At 52.3% G+C, this 16,240-nt stretch overlaps 1 protein-coding gene across 1 annotated transcript in view; it reads right to left on the reverse strand.

Moving 5' to 3' along the window:
• Positions 1-3,570: 3,570 nt before the first annotated feature.
• The window catches only part of LOC102459442 (polycystin-1-like), a 73,547-nt gene continuing 60,877 nt past the window's right edge, over positions 3,571-16,240 (reverse strand). The window contains exons 41-47 of the mRNA XM_075903721.1: positions 15,155-15,245; positions 13,745-13,873; positions 12,227-12,401; positions 11,398-11,685; positions 9,270-9,404; positions 8,507-8,821; positions 3,571-4,990 (exon numbers count right to left, since the gene is read on the reverse strand). Coding sequence (XP_075759836.1) covers positions 4,271-4,990; positions 8,507-8,821; positions 9,270-9,404; positions 11,398-11,685; positions 12,227-12,401; positions 13,745-13,873; positions 15,155-15,245 — 1,853 coding nt within the window. The 3' untranslated portion in view covers positions 3,571-4,270. The remainder of the gene's footprint in view (positions 4,991-8,506; positions 8,822-9,269; positions 9,405-11,397; positions 11,686-12,226; positions 12,402-13,744; positions 13,874-15,154; positions 15,246-16,240) is intronic.

The raw sequence follows: 16,240 nt of genomic DNA on the forward strand, positions 1-16,240 counted from the left end.
CAGTGCCTGTAACATTCCCTCTTTAGAAAAGGCGGTTTGCTCTCACAGGCTTGGTTTTGCTGCTGGGTAGGGTAGCAGGTTTAAACTGGGATATTTTTAATCATCATTTTGTGGAATTTTTACCGCTGTTGTTTGTGTTAGTCCTAAGGCATTCCATGCTGATTTTAGTTCATGTAAATGCCCACATTCTTATGATGTATATTAAAATCAAGTGCAGTAGAAATATATTGTGGCATTTTAATCAGGGAGTAGGTATTTAGTGTGGATTTTGTTATAGCAAAAGCCATGTGCAGTAATGAAGTGAAGAGGAGCTTTATGTATAGCTGGGATTAAAGTTATAAGGGCTAGTAATCCTCATGTTGCTTGATCAACAGCCGGGGTCAGGCCTGAATTTTGTCTCCGTGGTACAATATTGCACAATTGGCCAGGTGCATTATGGGCTTTTCTCTGCTTCCACTAAACCAAGTGCCACTGCTCGCAGCATGATGCTATTGAAAGGAGGTTGGTGCTGCTCCAGCAAAGTAATGAACATGTCTGCACTCAGTTGCTGGCTGGAAATGCACATATGAACAGTCTGCCTGTTCCTGCTGCCATGAGAAGTCGATGGCATAGTATTGCTGTCAGCAACACTGAAGCCAAATGAACTGAAGTGGGTCAGGAAAAGAATGTGTTTTCAAATTTCTATGTAGAAGTCTCCCAATTTCCTGAAGAGAGGCCTGGGGCTGCTGGACAGTGTTGTAGAAACACAGTGGGCTAAAAGTCCTACATGTATTACAGGGCATGTAGGAAAAATGTTTGAGTGGAACTAATTTTGTTCTGCCACTGTGGTGCTAAAGTGGGTTAAGGCCTGTACACTAGGGCTGGAAACTAGTTGAAACTAGTTACATTCTAATGGAAATAAGTAACCCGTAACTCTGTAAACAGTGGAGCCATTTCATCTGCTCCCCATCATGTGATCTGTGCCGGGGCATTATTAAAATTAGACTGGCTCCATAGTGGACCAAAGCAGGGGTAAAGTTACCTTACAGCTGGTCCTGATATGGTGCTAGATGAGGGGAAGGAGGAGGGAGAGAAGGGCCTGCAGTTTGGAATGTCTCTCACTGGAAACTCTTCCCTCCTGCTCACAAGATCCTGAAGAAGCCTGCCGATTGAGGAGTTCAGTCCTCACTTCTTGCAGGATTGAGGGGCCACGCTCCCCACTGAGAGGAGACTAATGCACCTGTGTTGCTGCCAGTAGCTGGGTTCCCTTAGCAGCACCTAACCCTGTTTTAGGAGCACTAGGGGAGCTCAGCCCTTCTCCGACTGAAGGGTGTGATGTAAATCCTGAATTTCCCTCTGTCTCCTGGAGCTCTGCCACCTTCACAAAATCATGTCAAATTCAGAGTTCTGAGCAAAGACAAGAAACTCTGATACCATCCTTCCCTGCCCAAGAAGATGCTAGCAGCCCATTGGAAACAGGGCTTCAGAAATATAGCTGGGATTGAAGGCTGGATGCAATTTACAGTCAACAGGGAACTCAGATGATTGGAGATCTTCCATTTCAGTGTCTTGCTGGGCTTCATCTAAGAGGTACACAACAGCCATCCCTCAACACACTGCCTTGAGCTGAGAGGACCCAAACTGCAAGGCATATACATCAAAAAAAGAATTAGGATTCTTTGTATTAACAGTGCTGTGATGTGTCTCACCAGGCAAGTTAGCTGGGTCAGGGCAGTGGGTTATTTGGGGCAGGAAAGCCAGAGTCCTGGATAAAGGAGTTGAGCAAAGATGGGGAAAGCTGTAGAAAAGGACTCTGGAAAACAGGAACAGTCGCTATGGGGCACAACACTCCAGTAGCCGTGCTTAAGTGTCTACAGCAGGAAGAGACTGGGGAAGTGCAAGACACAGTCCCCAAAGGGAATGAATCATAGAATCACAGAATACTAGAACTGGAAGGGACCCTGAGAGGTCAAGTTCAGTCCTTTGCCCTTACGGCAGGACCCAGTACTGTCTACTGATAGATGCCTGTCTAACCTGCTCTTAAATATCTCCAGTGATGGAGATTCCACAACCTCCCTAGGCAACTTATTCCAGTGTTTAACCAAAGTTTTTCCTAATATCCAACCTAAACCTCCCTGCACTCACCATGCTGCCATGCCAACCTTGTACGTAAGTGGAGCTGTGCGCATGTGTGTTGTGTTCGGCCTCAGCTGCGGACGAAGGCCAACAGCAGGGGAGTGGGGGAAGGCAGATAAGAACAGCGCACATGCGCCGAAACCTAAGGAGCTGACAATCAGCAGGGAGGGCTGGGAATAAAAGGCACAGGTGCAGCGTGTGGTGGTGGTGGGGGGTGGAATTGGAGATCAGGCAGGAGTTTCGGAAGGTACGGGAGCAGGGAAAGAAAGGAACCAGGAAAGGAAGCAGCCCAGGGCTGGGCAATCGGGAGCCCACGGGCTGGCGAGTTTCGGCGGGACGCCCCGCCAGACCAGACGACGAAAGGTCTGTGTCTTTAGGGCCCTGGGCTGGGGTCCATGAGTGAGGGCAGGCCCGGACCCCCCCCCCCCCTCGCCCATTGCCGGAAGCTTCAGAGAAGGTGATATTGCTTCAGCGCAGAAGACTATGGACTTAGACATGAGGGCTATGTCTACACTGGCCCCTTTTACGAAAGGGGCATGCTAATTTTAAACTTCGTAATAGGGAAATCCACGGGGGATTTAAATATCCCCCGCGGGATTTAAATAAAGATGTCCGCCGCTTTTTTCCGGCTTGGGGAAAAGCCAGAAAAAAGCATCTAGACTGGCCCGATCCTCCGGAATAAAGCCCTTTTCCGGAGGATCTCTTATTCCTACTTTGAAGGGCTTTATTCCGGAGGATCGGGCCAGTCTAGACGCTTTTTTCCGGCTTTTCCCCAAGCCGGAAAAAAGCAGCAGACATCTTTATTTAAATCCCGCGGGGGATATTTAAATCCCCTGCGGATTTCCCTATTACGAAGTTTAAAATTAGCATGCCCCTTTCGTAAAAGAGGCCAGTGTAGACATAGCCAAGATGTAAAATTCCACAAGGACACGAACTAGGACCATAGTAATAGCTGGTGGTGGGATAAAGGTAGGGTCACCGGAGCTCTCCGACGGGACACGTTACACTCCCTTGCTGCCATTTAAGCCCATTGCTTCTTGTCCTATCCTCAGAGGCCAAGGAGAACAATTTTTCTCCCTCTTTGTGACACCCTTTTTGATACCTGAAAACTGCTCTTGTCCCCTCTCAGTCTTCTCCTTTACAAACTAAACAAACCCAATTCTTTCAGTCTTCCTTCGTAGCTCTTGTTCGCTAGACCTTTAATCATTCTCGTTGCTCTTCTCTGGACCTTCTCCAATTTCTCCACATCTTTCTTGAAATGTGGTGCCCGGAACTGGACACAATACTCTGAGGCCTACTCAGCGCAGAGTAGAGCAGAAGAATGACTTCTCGTGTCTTGCCAAGTGTCTCGGGCACTTGGCAATAAATACAGGGAGTGTCTGGCCAGATGTGCACAGCTGACATGCAAAACACGCAGCAGTATGGACAGACCAATGCATTCAAGCATTTGTTCCTTTGATTGTAAATCCTTTAACTGAGTTAGCTAAATACACATCTCTGAGCTAGCTACGTATGTTTCCACTAACCGCTGTTGGTGATTAAATACAATACAGAATGTGGGAAAATTATTTAAAAAAATCATTCTACAGTTCAGCCCCAGGATGGAATCCTTTAGGGGTAGCTACTGCACCTGCCTTTGCTTCAGCCCCATCAGAGAGTTTCAATGGGCCTAGGAAGGAACAGACAAGTCTCAGTCTGGGGGAATTTCAGCAGCAATAATGGGGAGCATTTCTTCTGGGGTGGCTGCTCCAGCTGCCTTTTGATTAGTCCATTTCCGTGAAGCGGGGAGGCCGAAGGCCCTCAGAGCATGAAAGGGACCGGCCCGTGACTTTATTATCAGCCATTGTTTCTCACAGCTCTTGGGAAGCTGCCCACGTGATCTGTCTCTTCTGATGAGAGCATCGCCATGTGATTTTGCCAGGATTTGGCTCTGCCCCAGGAACTGGCATCACCCGATCACTGCTGAAGTCCCAAGGGAGTGGGGGAAAATGGCATTCTGGCCCCCTGTGCTGGAGAGGGGTGGCGGACGGAGCTAATCCAAAGAATTGTCCAGGATAAATGCTGAGAGGGAAGCACTCTGTGAAATTGGAGAGGCCTCAGGTTCCACAGCTGGGACAGGAGCTTGGCCTGTCCTCTGATTTGTACCTTAGTCTCATTACACATTCTCCGCACCTTCTGTTTGCCATGCTCTTCTCTTTAACGGGATCTGCCTCTGGGGCACATCACAGCAGAGCCAGCCCCGCCCCGCCTCGCTCTTTGGTCTCCACTTGCGCGAAATACCAGGTGCCTGGGTAAGCCTTTGGCTGAGATCAGTTGATACAGGAGGGCCACCCAGCCAGGACGTGTCCCCGGCCACTGGGTGAGGTATAGAATCTTCTGGAGGCTGCTGGACCAGTGTGGGCCCATTAGAGGCATCGCAGTTGGAGACCTTTGGCCTACAGGCCCTCAGTCTGATCAGGGCAGGCTCTGAGAAGGTGCTGTAAGTCCTTGGTAGCTCTAACTGCTTACCTGGCATCAGCTTCTCCCCCTTCCGGCTCTTCTGTCCCTTCTTGTTATCGCTAATTCTTTTCTGAGCCTGTTCCAGGCCCCTCTCCAGCTGGTACACATCCTCCAGCACTCTACTGACCCGGTCAAACTGGTCCAGAAGGTTACTGACCACGGAGGGTAGCTGCTCCAAGTACAACGCTACATTGTACGGCTCCGGCGCAGGGCTCTCAGGAAGGGCCAGCTCTTCAGAGCTGATGGAGCTCGAGGAGTTGGCGGAGCTGGTGCAGCGAAAGACGGTGCCGGCAGAGAGGAGGCAGGAGCGTTTGGAGTTCCTGGAAGAGCGCGAAGTCAGGGAGTCCATCCCTTCAAACTTCACTTTGTGGCGAAACTGAGTGACAGAAGGTAAAAAGAGGAAATCCCCTGAGAACCCCAGAGCCCAGCATTGCTGCCCTAGATGGGGTAAGAGGGCCCACAAGCCACAGGTTGTGTGCTCATTTCCATCACACTTTATATTTAGGGTCTAGTAAATGGCTTAGTGAGGGCTAAGAGACGGTTTAAATCATTACCCAGTGGAACAGGTTGCTTACAGCCATTATTCTGCACACTAGAGAGACAAGGGGGTGAGGTCAAATCTATCACTGGACCAACTTCTGCTGGTGAGAGAGACAAGCTTCTGTGCTTCACAGAGCTCTTCTTCAGATCCCCTTGTCTCTTTCACCAATCTAACATGCCACCTTCTCCTCCTTGTGTCTAATATCCTACTGTACTGCCACCATGCTCCTTGTTTCTCTAACATGCTTATCACTTCCACTCACCATTTATCAGCAGAGTCGTTTTATAAAGTGCAAAGGATTTTCCTGCCGCATTCATTCCTGTATCTCCCAACCCTTCGCAGCCCTGACCGAATGTATTCTTACAACAGAGGTGAGACACATTATCCTCGTCTAAGGGAGGGGGACACCAAAGATGTGTCTACACTACTGAGTTTTTTTGAAAAAAGTGGCCTAGATTGCTGTTGCGTTCTTTCAAAATTAAATTGAAAGAACGTGGCGGTTTTTTCGAAATTGGTAAACCTACTTTTACCAGGAAGAACGCCTTTTTTCAAAAGAGCTCTTTTGAAAAAAGGTGTTCTTGACCGCAAACGGGGCTTTTTCGAAAGAAAGCGTCCAGATTGCCTGGGTGCTCTCTTTGGAAAAAGCAGCTTGCTTTTTCAAAACCCTTGGGGCTGTCTAGATCTCTTTTGAAAGAGGCTTGGAGTCTAGACATACCTTAAGACAACTGACTTTCTGAAGGTCACACTAAGAAGCCAGTGCAGGGAAGTTGACCCCTGATATCCCTGAGCCACGAAACCAGCCTTCCCCCTCCACAAAGAGGAACAATCAAAGATTGCTTTGTATTATGTGCTTCAATCTCTGCTGCTTCCAAGCAGAGCCGGTCTTAGGGGCGGGTGAGCTGGACGGTGATCGCCCGGGGCCGCCATTTTCAAGGGGCCGCCAACAGAGCCTGACGAAAGTCCGCTTGGACACGTGGCAATTAAAGAGGCTGCGAGAGCATTTTGGCCCTTTTTTCTTTTTTTGCTCGACCAATTTTTGCCTGGCGTTTTTTCCCCGGTGGCTGCCCAGGGCCACCAATTGGTTAGGACCAGCCTTGCTTCCAAGTCTTGACCTACTAAGGCAGTGGTCACCAACCAGGATCTACCGGTAGATCTTGGAGCCTCTGACAAGGGATCCTGGCAGGTTTGACCGGGAAGCTATCAAGCGCTGGCACTTCAGTTGCCTCCTCTACCTACTGTCATGCTGCTCCTGCCCTCTGCCTTACAGCTGCCTTCCTGGAAGCCTCCTGCTTGCTGTGTAGGGTGTGGGTGGGAGAAAGCGGGGTGCTGATGTTAAGGTGTCCTTCCTCCCCCCACTCCTGTACCTTATCTCCACAGAGAGGAGGAGATGGAGGGAGCTTGGCAATGCAAATCTGTCACTCTCACACACTGTGTGTGTCTGTCATTCTCACAAACACGCACTGTCCTTCCCTCTCATCTCCCGACCCCACACGTACATGGGGGGTTGTTACCACTTTTACTGCTTGCACAGTGGGTTGTATTTAGTTTTTGACTGGTCTGTGCATTTCATAACTTTCATTTCTCTCTTACACTTAAATTTAATTCTTTGACTAGTGAGATCTAAAATGCTGAACCTGTTGTGGCTGGAGTCATTATCCCTGTGGCAATTGTGCTCCTGGAAGTGGCTGGCATGTTTCTGCAGCCCCTGAGAAAGCAGGGGGGCTCCACATGTTGTCCTTGCCTGCAGCTCCCATTGATCAATGATGGAGAACTGTGGCCAATAGAGGTTGTAGTTGGTGCCTGTAGATGGGGGGCAGCACATGGTACCATTGCTGTACATGCCAGCTCCTTTCAGGAGTGGTGCAGGGCCAGAGCAGGAGTGTGCCTGCCTTCGCTTCATCCCTGGGGCAGCTGTCTGGCTGCTCCCAGGATGGATGGAGGAGGGATGGGGCTTGAACCCACCATCTTGTGCTCCCCAGATGAATGCCCTATCCCACTTCAGAACCCACTCACCTCCCTGAAGGTCCCTTATCCTATGTTGGCTGTCTGGTTGCTCCCAGGGTGGGCAGGACTCAAACCCACCAGGGTGTGTTCCCCAGGTGAATGCCCTAGCCCCTAAGCTACTCCAGAACCCACCTCACCTCATTTCCCTCCCTTCAGGGCATCTCTTATCCTGCTTTCCTAATGCGTGAGCCAGCTCCATCCCTGGGGCAGCCTGTGTTGGCTGTCTGGCTGCTCCCAGGGTGGGGACTCAAGCCCACAACCCTCCACTCCTCAAGCAAATGCCCTATCCCCTAGGCCACTCCAGAACCTACCCCCACCTCCCTACCTTCAGGGTGTCCCCTCCCACACTCCAAGTCCCTTGGCCCAAGACCAGAGCCTGCATCCCAACGCCCTGCCCCATCCTGGTGAAAGTGAACGAGATTTGGGGAGGAAGGGGGATGGAGTGAGCAGGGTGAGGCCTCGGAGAAGGGGTGGAGCAGGGGCAGGGCCTCAGAGAAGCAGGGGGTGGGGGGGAAGGAAGCCGGGCAAGGGTATTTGGGTTTGAGGTAGATCTTACATTGCACTTACATTGACAAAGTGATCTTGTGGCTAAAAAGGTTGGAGACCCCTGTGCTAGGGTCAAATCACAGCTCGGCAGTCTCACTGCAGCCAGTAAGCCACTCTGGGTATAGCAACTGGGGAAAAGCTAAGCCTTGACACCCAGAAGGGGGGAAGCGAGCCTCTCACATGGAAGCCAGACTTCTTTCTGTTCCTAAAAGGCTGGTCCCTCCAGGGCAGGATGCAGGTTAGGGAAGGGGGAGGGGTATGATCTCAGTCACGGGTGTAAAACCAAGGGGCCCCACGGAAAGAGTTAACCCAGATGTACCCTACTGTACAATCAGACCCCTCCCCCGCCTAAAAACTAAGGATCACCACCCTATGTGCAAACCTGGCCTTTGGATTCAACTAGTGCTTAATTTTGTAATGCCACCAGAGCCAGTCATTGGTGGGCAGGACGAAACCTGGGACCTCTGGAGCTAAATGTGTGAGCCTCTACCACAAGCTCATTGCTCTCTAAGTGGTCTCAGTGCACAGCACCCAGGAGGTGTGTGGGTTGCAGTTTTTAATTAAAGATGTGCTGGGGCTCAAGCAATTTTTTTTCTTTTTTTTTTTAACATTCACAACTGATGCAGCAAGGTCAGAGGTGCCAGGCCCCAGGAGGTGCCTGGGGCTCTGAACTGCCAGGCCCCAGGAGGTGCTGGGAATCAACCCTGGCACAAATGAAGCACTGGATTCAATTCACCCTGTTGTGCCCCCAGGACTCTGGATTGCTGGCTGCTTTACGCCCAGGTTTGTCCCCTTTCTTACCTCTTTAGTTTTGCTGAGCCCCATCCACAGCTTGAACCTCTTGACAAAGAATTCGATCATCTCGTAGTCCTGCGGTTCAATGGCGGGGCGGTACATCTCTGCTTGGACCGTATGGAAACTGTGCAGGACAATAGCACAAAGGAAAAGGCTGCCAATGCAGAGCAAGCTGACTGTGAAGCTGAGGACGTATGCTACGCCGAGGGTGGGGAATTCCCGGATCACGCGCTGGAAAGCCACTTTCCCGTGGAGGGCTGAAAGCAGTGCGGAGAAGGCATTTTGGAATGTTCGGAACTCCTCTACGGTGGCAGAGAAGGCCTGGGAACGAGAGACGACATAGCGGTTATTGCTAGGAAAGGTGTCTTTCCCCTGTCCTGTCTGCAGCACCCGTAGCAATTGCACAAGGCCCCTGTATCCCCGTGAGGGGTAGGGGAAGGTGGGTCGTGCCCAGTCAGCTTTCCCTCTCACTGACGGAGCGGTGCAAGGAAGGGTGGTGTGAACGCAGATGAGCAACAGAATCTCATCTAGTCTCCACCCCGCGTGGGCCTCATGTGGAGAGCAGTAGAGACAGAGTGAAGCTCTTTGGGGAAGGGTGGTCCTCCTTGGACAGAGCCAGTGCCCAGCTACAGAGCAGCAGGAGGACAAAGGCATTTCATCACCTCGTGTCAGACCTATGGATAAATACAGGTAAGGGCCGGACCGTGCAGAACCCCTTCTACTCTCCACGTGCTCCCCCTGGCTGAGAGCCAGTGGCTGCAGAACCTACCAGAGTGCCACACTGGGCATAGACAAAGAGCAGCAGGAGGAAGAGGAGCGTGGCAGATGCTAGGTCTCCCAGTGCATGCTGGAACGTCTTCCCAAACACAGACCATCGTCGGACAAAGTGCAGCTGCCGGACAACCTAGGGGGAGCAGGAAGCTTGGTTAGATGTGATCAGGAAAGTGATGTTTCAAACCCCAAGTACATTTGCTTTGCTCTGGCCCACAAGAGGCATCTGTGTGGCTGCATAGCTGCATCAGGCATTCAGCGAGGGAGGCCTGGTGGAGCAAGAGCACCATCGTTCTCCTGGGCCCAGCATTCACTATAGCCATGACTGAGACTGGGGCCCAGTTGCAAGGTGGCTGTTCAACGCTGCAGCCTGAGCAGAACTGAGCCCTGTGCCTGTAACCAACCATAGGTGGCCGCTGAGCGTTTTAACCTTGTTATGAGGTTAGGTCCCATCTACGCTACGTTTTAACCATGTTGCAACCAGGTCAGAGGGCAGCAGTGCTGCAGCTGGGGCGGGAGGGGGGAGTCTCTCGCGCTTGTGCAGCGCTCCCTTAACAGATTGATCTGTCGTGCACACTCCATCAAAGCAGCTTCTTGGGAGTGTCCAGCTCTCTGGGCATGATCTCCCGCCAGAGATCCCCATCCTCTCAGCTCTGCAGGAGGCTGCTCAGGGGGTCCCTTTTGCTCCAGCTTTGGCTCCCCACAGCCTTTATCTTGCTCTTTCATTGGCTTTTGGTTAAGCAAATAAGATCTGACAGAGAACCATAAATACAGCAAGCCTGGAAGAGAGCAGCTGGGCCATTCGGCCAATTCATTAGGAAGCAGGAGAAAGGAACGAAGATGCTATTTTGTCTCCAGAGCAGCCCCAATGACAATTATAAGGGCATTGTGGCATAATTTAATATACACATGCTAACGAGAAGGCATATATCATGCAGGCTGTTAGCAGCTCAGGCCTGACACTGTCGCATACGGCTTGCCGCCATGCACAATGGCTGCTGGATGAAGAAGGATGTCCCACTTCCACGTGGTGGTGAAGACATTATTACAGAGAGACCAGATGGGGCCAGAGCGGCTGGGACTCTCAGAGTAAGAGAGAAAGCAAAGTACTGCAGAGGTGGTTGGGGGTTCAGCCACAGAGTTGCTTGATGTATTTATGACAGAGAAACCATTTGGGCTTCAGTTTTGCCCTCTGATCTGTTCCCACATAACTCTCCACTGGGTGAGAGGCAGAGACCGTTGCCCAAAAGAGCTAGGGACAGGTGGCTGAAGGGCTGTGAATGCTGAAGGCACCATGTGTCAGATCACGCATAACAAGAAGCAGGGGTCACCCAATGAAATTAATCAGCAGCAAGTTTTAAACAAAAGGAAATATTTCTTCGCACAAAACAGTCAAACTGTAGAACTCCTTGCCTTGGGATGTTGTGAAAGTCAAAAGTTCGAAGAAGAATTAGTTAAGTTCATGGAGGACGGGTAGCCAACCTTCGACTGGGGGTGTCCTTAAACCTCCAGCTGACAGAAGTTGGGACTGGACAACAGGGGATGGATATTTCAAACTGCCCTGTTCTGTTCATTCCCTCGGAAGTATCTGGCACTGCCATTGTCAAAGAAAGGCGACTAGGCTAGCTGCACCATTGATCTGACTCAGCACGGCCATTCTTATTTTTTCATCTCTTTACAAATTCACAAGCATCTACCTTCCCCCATTTCCAGGGGCCCTCCCATGCTGGTGATGGCAGATGAGAATCAGGAAGGTGTTTAGGCCACACAGCCTGGCAGATGATGAAATTGAGGAGTCACACATAACGAAGCTCAGGATCGGCCGTGACTTATTCCTGTGCACAACACCCAGGTGGCTTTGTAGTGATGGCTGTTGAGTAGATAAAATGTTTCCTACAACATGCTAACGAGGGCTCGGACTGAACAGAAAGGCTTCCCTTGAGATGTCAATGGGTCAGGTTGTTAATCAGCAGCTATGGGAATGGGTTTCCAGGCCTATGAGGGACGGTGGGGAGGGGTGGAAGCTGGGGAGTGGAAGTCAGGGCTCCTGGGTTCCATTTTTGGCTCTGCAACTGACATGGCCCAGGAGTTTGGGAAATCCCGTAACCCCCCGTGCGCTCACTCACCTTCAGCGTGGTGACGGCCAGCAGCAGCGCCGAGACGCAGCGTTGCGCCCAAGCCAACAGTGCCACTTCATAGAAGCTAGTGAAAGCGTGGCGGTGTCCCCAGTAATGCTCCAGCCGCACCTCTGCCAGCCAGAGGTGTGCAAGGTGCAAGGCGCCAACCGCGATGGAGAGCAGTGCCAGGAGCAGCTGGAGCCAACAGCGGCTCTGACCCAAATAGGAGGCCCCTTCCTGAGACAGGAGCGACAGCTCTGGCAGCAGAAAGGCCACGCTGAAGAGAAGCAGTGAGATCTGAAAGAAGCCAGAGCAGGGGAGAAGAGAATCTGCCTTCCCATTGCATTAGGCAGCGAGGACACGGGTGGATGCAGCAGGGATGTGGTGGCGATGGTGCTACTTCTGAAGCCTCGATAAAGAAAGCAGAGAACTAGCATCGTCCCCATTCATATGGAGCAGCTACTCCACCCAGGAATGACTCTGTCCTGTGCCAGGTCACAAGGATCAGAGAGCCTGTCACTAGGGGGCAGAGCCGTGGCTAGATCCCCTGGAATATTCACCGGGAATGCACTCCTGGGATCCATCAGACTAGACTGGAACTGCTGCAGATCAACATGCAGACAGGTAAGCATTTATTTGCACTGTAATTAGCTGCTACTGTGGAGCTAAGGTTTCCCTACAGTTACCTGTGAGATCATCCAGCAAACGGCTCCTGCTGAGAATGCATAAGTAGCCCCATCCTGGAGAGCTTGCCCCCCGGGGTGGGTTAAATCTCAGCTCCATTTGGCGAGGAACCAGCCCTGAGGCTTGGATGTATCTCACAACACAGAGTACGTACCACTAAGGCAAGGGGAAGGTCCAGCCCGGTGCCGAAGCGCAGCATTCGGTAGGGGAGGATGAGGCTAGACGGAACAGCTGGTCTGACTGCCGGGAACTCGAGCAGCAGCACTACAGCCACGTACAGGTTGACATCAGCATTGTATTGGGTAAACTCCAGAAACACGGCTCTGCTCCTGTCATGCAGGGAGAGCGGAGAGCAGGAGGCTGAGATGAATTACTGTCCAGGGCTCTGGAATGCTGGGTAATTGGGCCTGATTCTCAGCCCTCCAGACAGGGACATTTCATTTGGCTTGCTGGGAAACACTGTTTTGACTTTCACTTCCAGGGATTAGGCTGGGATGCCCCTAGCAGGTCACTAGCCGTCAAATTCAGCTGGTGACAGCCACAGCGCTGGGCTACGTACATGCAGTGCAGTAGCTGCTATTCACAACTGGGGCAAGACACCAGCCCTGGTTGGGGTTGTCCCCTTCTCTGGCTTCTTTCAGATCTCCCTGCTTCTCTTCAGCATGGCCTTGCTGCTGCCGGAGCTGCCGCTCCTGTCTCGGGGTGGTTACTTCTGAAACTCCCAGTGCCTCCATTATCTGCATTTATTCAGCCTCTCTCATGCCATTCGGCTGTACTAGCATGAGCTGCACCATTTCTGTGGGTGAGCTCAGGGATATGATGCAGAGGCCTCAATTCCTGCCCCAAACCAGGGTCTCAGCCGTGCTGCCTTGGAGCTCCCGGGACAGCCAGACTCAGAGTAAGAGACCCCCAGAATGATGCTGGGAAAGCGACTGGCCCCAGCCAGTGGTGCATATACAGTTGGTCCCCGAGTGATGAACGCATCGACTTACGACCGTTCGTTTTTCCGACCAACCTCCTATACAGCCGGAGCCCGAGTTACGAATGAAATCCACACTTAGGAACAGCGCGGCCGTACATAAGCGAATGTAATCCGACTTACGAACAGATCGAGTTACAGCCTAGTGTTTGGTACGTAACTCGTTCGTAAGTCGGGGACCGGCTGTATCGCATGGGAGGCAGCTGCAGAGTTAATGGGTCTCAAGGAGTCCCAGAGGCAGTGGAAATAACAGTGCATTTTGTCTGCACAAACCCTAATTTCCCTATCGGGAGGTCCCCCTTCCTCAAGTTTGCTTCAAGTGGCCACTGCTGGCAACATGACCCCACCCCCTGGTTGGCTTGAGTTCCATTGCCAGCCCTGCTGCTCCCTGGCCTGAGCAGCTGGGCGGTGGCTCCACAGTTTGGGCCCAGCACTGTGCAGGGCTGTGGCGGGGGGTCGCTCTGCTCCTCGTCAGAGCAAGGGACTGGGGGAGTGGGACAAAGGCCACATGACAGGAGGGAACGACTGACATCATCGTGCAGACTGAGGACGGGCAGAGCTCTGCAGGGGAGAACCATCCCTGAAATAACCCTCCCTCCTGCAGGGGAACACTGACAGCCACCCTGCATCCACGGCAGTTTCCACTTCTCAGCCCAGGTCTCAAGGGAAAAGGGGAGGCTGCAACTGACTTGCCTTTTGTTGATCCAATTGCTGGCTCGCAGGTCAGCCAGTGTCCTTCGGGCTTGGGCGGAGCTGTTGCCAAGCTCCCTCCAGCAGCCAGTGTTACTGGGGTAAACTCCCACATGCCCCCAGACCCAAAACCTGCCCGAAGAAATGCAGATGGGGAGACCAGAAAATGTAGCTGAGAGATGCAGCAGGCAGAGCGGCTGGATTTAGAGCCCTAACTGGGGTGGGGCCTGGTCAGATCCTACACTAGAACTATGGGATGGGTCAGCCCCTAGTTAGATGGGATACGTCCTGGGAAACCCCAGGATGCTGCAGACAGAGTTAGGGATTCAGGATGTGGCTCTGTTATCTGAGTCTGTCATGACCCAGGGCTTCTGCATGGGCCTAGCTAGGCGGCTTTAGGGCTGTCCTTTGAAATTGAAATTCATGGCCACTTGTCATTACAGATGGCATGGCATGGTCAGTGAGAGGAGATCTTTAGTCCTCGTGTCCTGGCCAAATTCCAGCCTGGGATGCCCCCTGGATTTGAGCTGTATTTCCAGCTGGGTGTGGTCGTCTCCGTGGCTTCTCTGGCTGTGCTGTTGGGTAGCAGGTGCTGTGGGCTGTGACAGTTGCCGTGTTCTAGCGTCTCCCATGTGGTGGTGTCTGTCCAGTCTTGGGTCTGATTCTGCAAGCTGCTGGGTGCCTCCTGGGTGTTACTGAACATGCTCACTACCCACTGAAGTTGATGGGAACTACAGGTGCCCAGCAGCTTGCAAGATCAGGTCCATAGTTTGTGAAATGCTTTGGGATCCTTCCAAATATTTAGTCCTGCCTCAGTGCAGTGGACTGGACTAGATGACTATCAGGGTCCCTTTCCGTCCTGCGGGTCTAAGATTCAGCTATCGAAACAAAGGGAGCATTACTGCTGATTCTCAGCTAACACTCAGGGAAACTGGAGATGCCATAAGTCAGGGTGGAGAAAGGGACAAGAACTGGGGTAAGTTACATCCCCATGGAGTCACTGCAAGGCTGCGACTCTCCCCTGGAAGAGCCTCTTGTGGAAGCAAAAGTGCTGCTGGTTCAGTGTGAAGCAACTTGGGGCTGCGAGCCTGGGGCCTTTGGAGCTCCCCCATGGGGTGTGGCATCTCATGCAGAGATGGAAATCCATCGCCAAGAATCTTGGCTGCCTAACTGCCCAATTCCTGCTCTCGGCTGCCAGTTAGTGCCCCCTGGGCCGGCGTTCTTACCAGCGTTCCCTGTAAGCTGAGCACTTGGGCAGCCACCCGGGAGAGATTCAAATGCCGCCCAGCTTATTAGCAGAGCGCCAATAGCTGGTACCATGTGTTTCTTCTGGTGGTGCACATGCCTTGGGGCACAGAACAAAATTTATTCTGCACATGGATGGACACTATGAAAGGGAACTCTGCTTCTTACCCGATAGCGTCATGGGATGCATTCTGGGGGCTGGCATCAGAGCATGCATCTCTGTCCACTTGGCCACTCCTGGGAACCTCGGCTCTGGGCACTGAAACATGGCAGGGGGGACGGGTTTTGTTAGTGATGTGACGGGTCAAGAGAGACCAAAGCCCGGGGTGGGAGAGCAGTGAAGGGGCAGAAAAGACGGGGGCAGGGTGAAATTTTGAGTTGCATATTAACTAGATGTCAATTCAGAAACTACACTCTTTATTGTGCTCTCCAGATCCAGGTTGCCTCAGTTTCCCCTCTGCATCTGGGCTGCGCTCTCTCTCTCTCTCTTCTGTTGTTTCCTTTCCAGTTCTTGGCTCTAACGCCTCCTCCTCCCAGCCCCGGTTCCTCATCTGTGCAGGGTTCCCCATCAGCCCCATCTTTGCCCTCCCTTGCTGGCCTGCAGGGCTTGCACCAAAGCATCCCAAGGGGGCCAGAGCCTGCGTTCCTTCCTCAGACCAAACTCCCAGGAAGGTCCATGGGAGGCTCCAGAGCAGGGCTTCCCCACCATGCCCCATGCGCTTCTGCAGGGGCTGCATGTGCTTCCTTCGCAGCATGCTCACCCTCCCTTGGCTCAGGAAGCTCCCGCCCTGCCCTGTGTTTCACTGCCTGGATGTGTTACCACCTGGCAACTTTGCCTCCTCAGTGCCTGCTTTCCCCTCGCCTCTGCCTTTCCATTCCTCCATGTGCCACCCTTCAGGTGCCTGGTGTTAGCCCCAACTCCTTGATCACAGCCCTTCCCCTGCTCTACCAATGCTCAGCCTCGGGGGAAGTGGCTGAGACTCTCCCCTGACCCCCTCTTACACCAGTTCATCTTCAGTCCCTGGCACTGCGGAGAGAAGCCAGTTACAAACATCAGTAGCCAGGAGACGGTCTGTAGTGGCTAGAGCAAGGAACCGGGAATCTGACCTCTCGGATTCTACTGGCAATGCTGCGTGACCTTGAGCAAGTCACAGTCCTCCCCTGCCTCAGTTTCCCTACTTGTCAAATAGGGGATGATGTTGCCTTTCAGGTCTATACTCCAGTCTAACTAAAATGGGGCCGTAGACTCTTTCT

The sequence above is a fragment of the Pelodiscus sinensis genome, chromosome 20 (genome assembly GCF_049634645.1).
Source record: "Pelodiscus sinensis isolate JC-2024 chromosome 20, ASM4963464v1, whole genome shotgun sequence".
Lineage (NCBI taxonomy): Eukaryota > Metazoa > Chordata > Testudines > Trionychidae > Pelodiscus > Pelodiscus sinensis.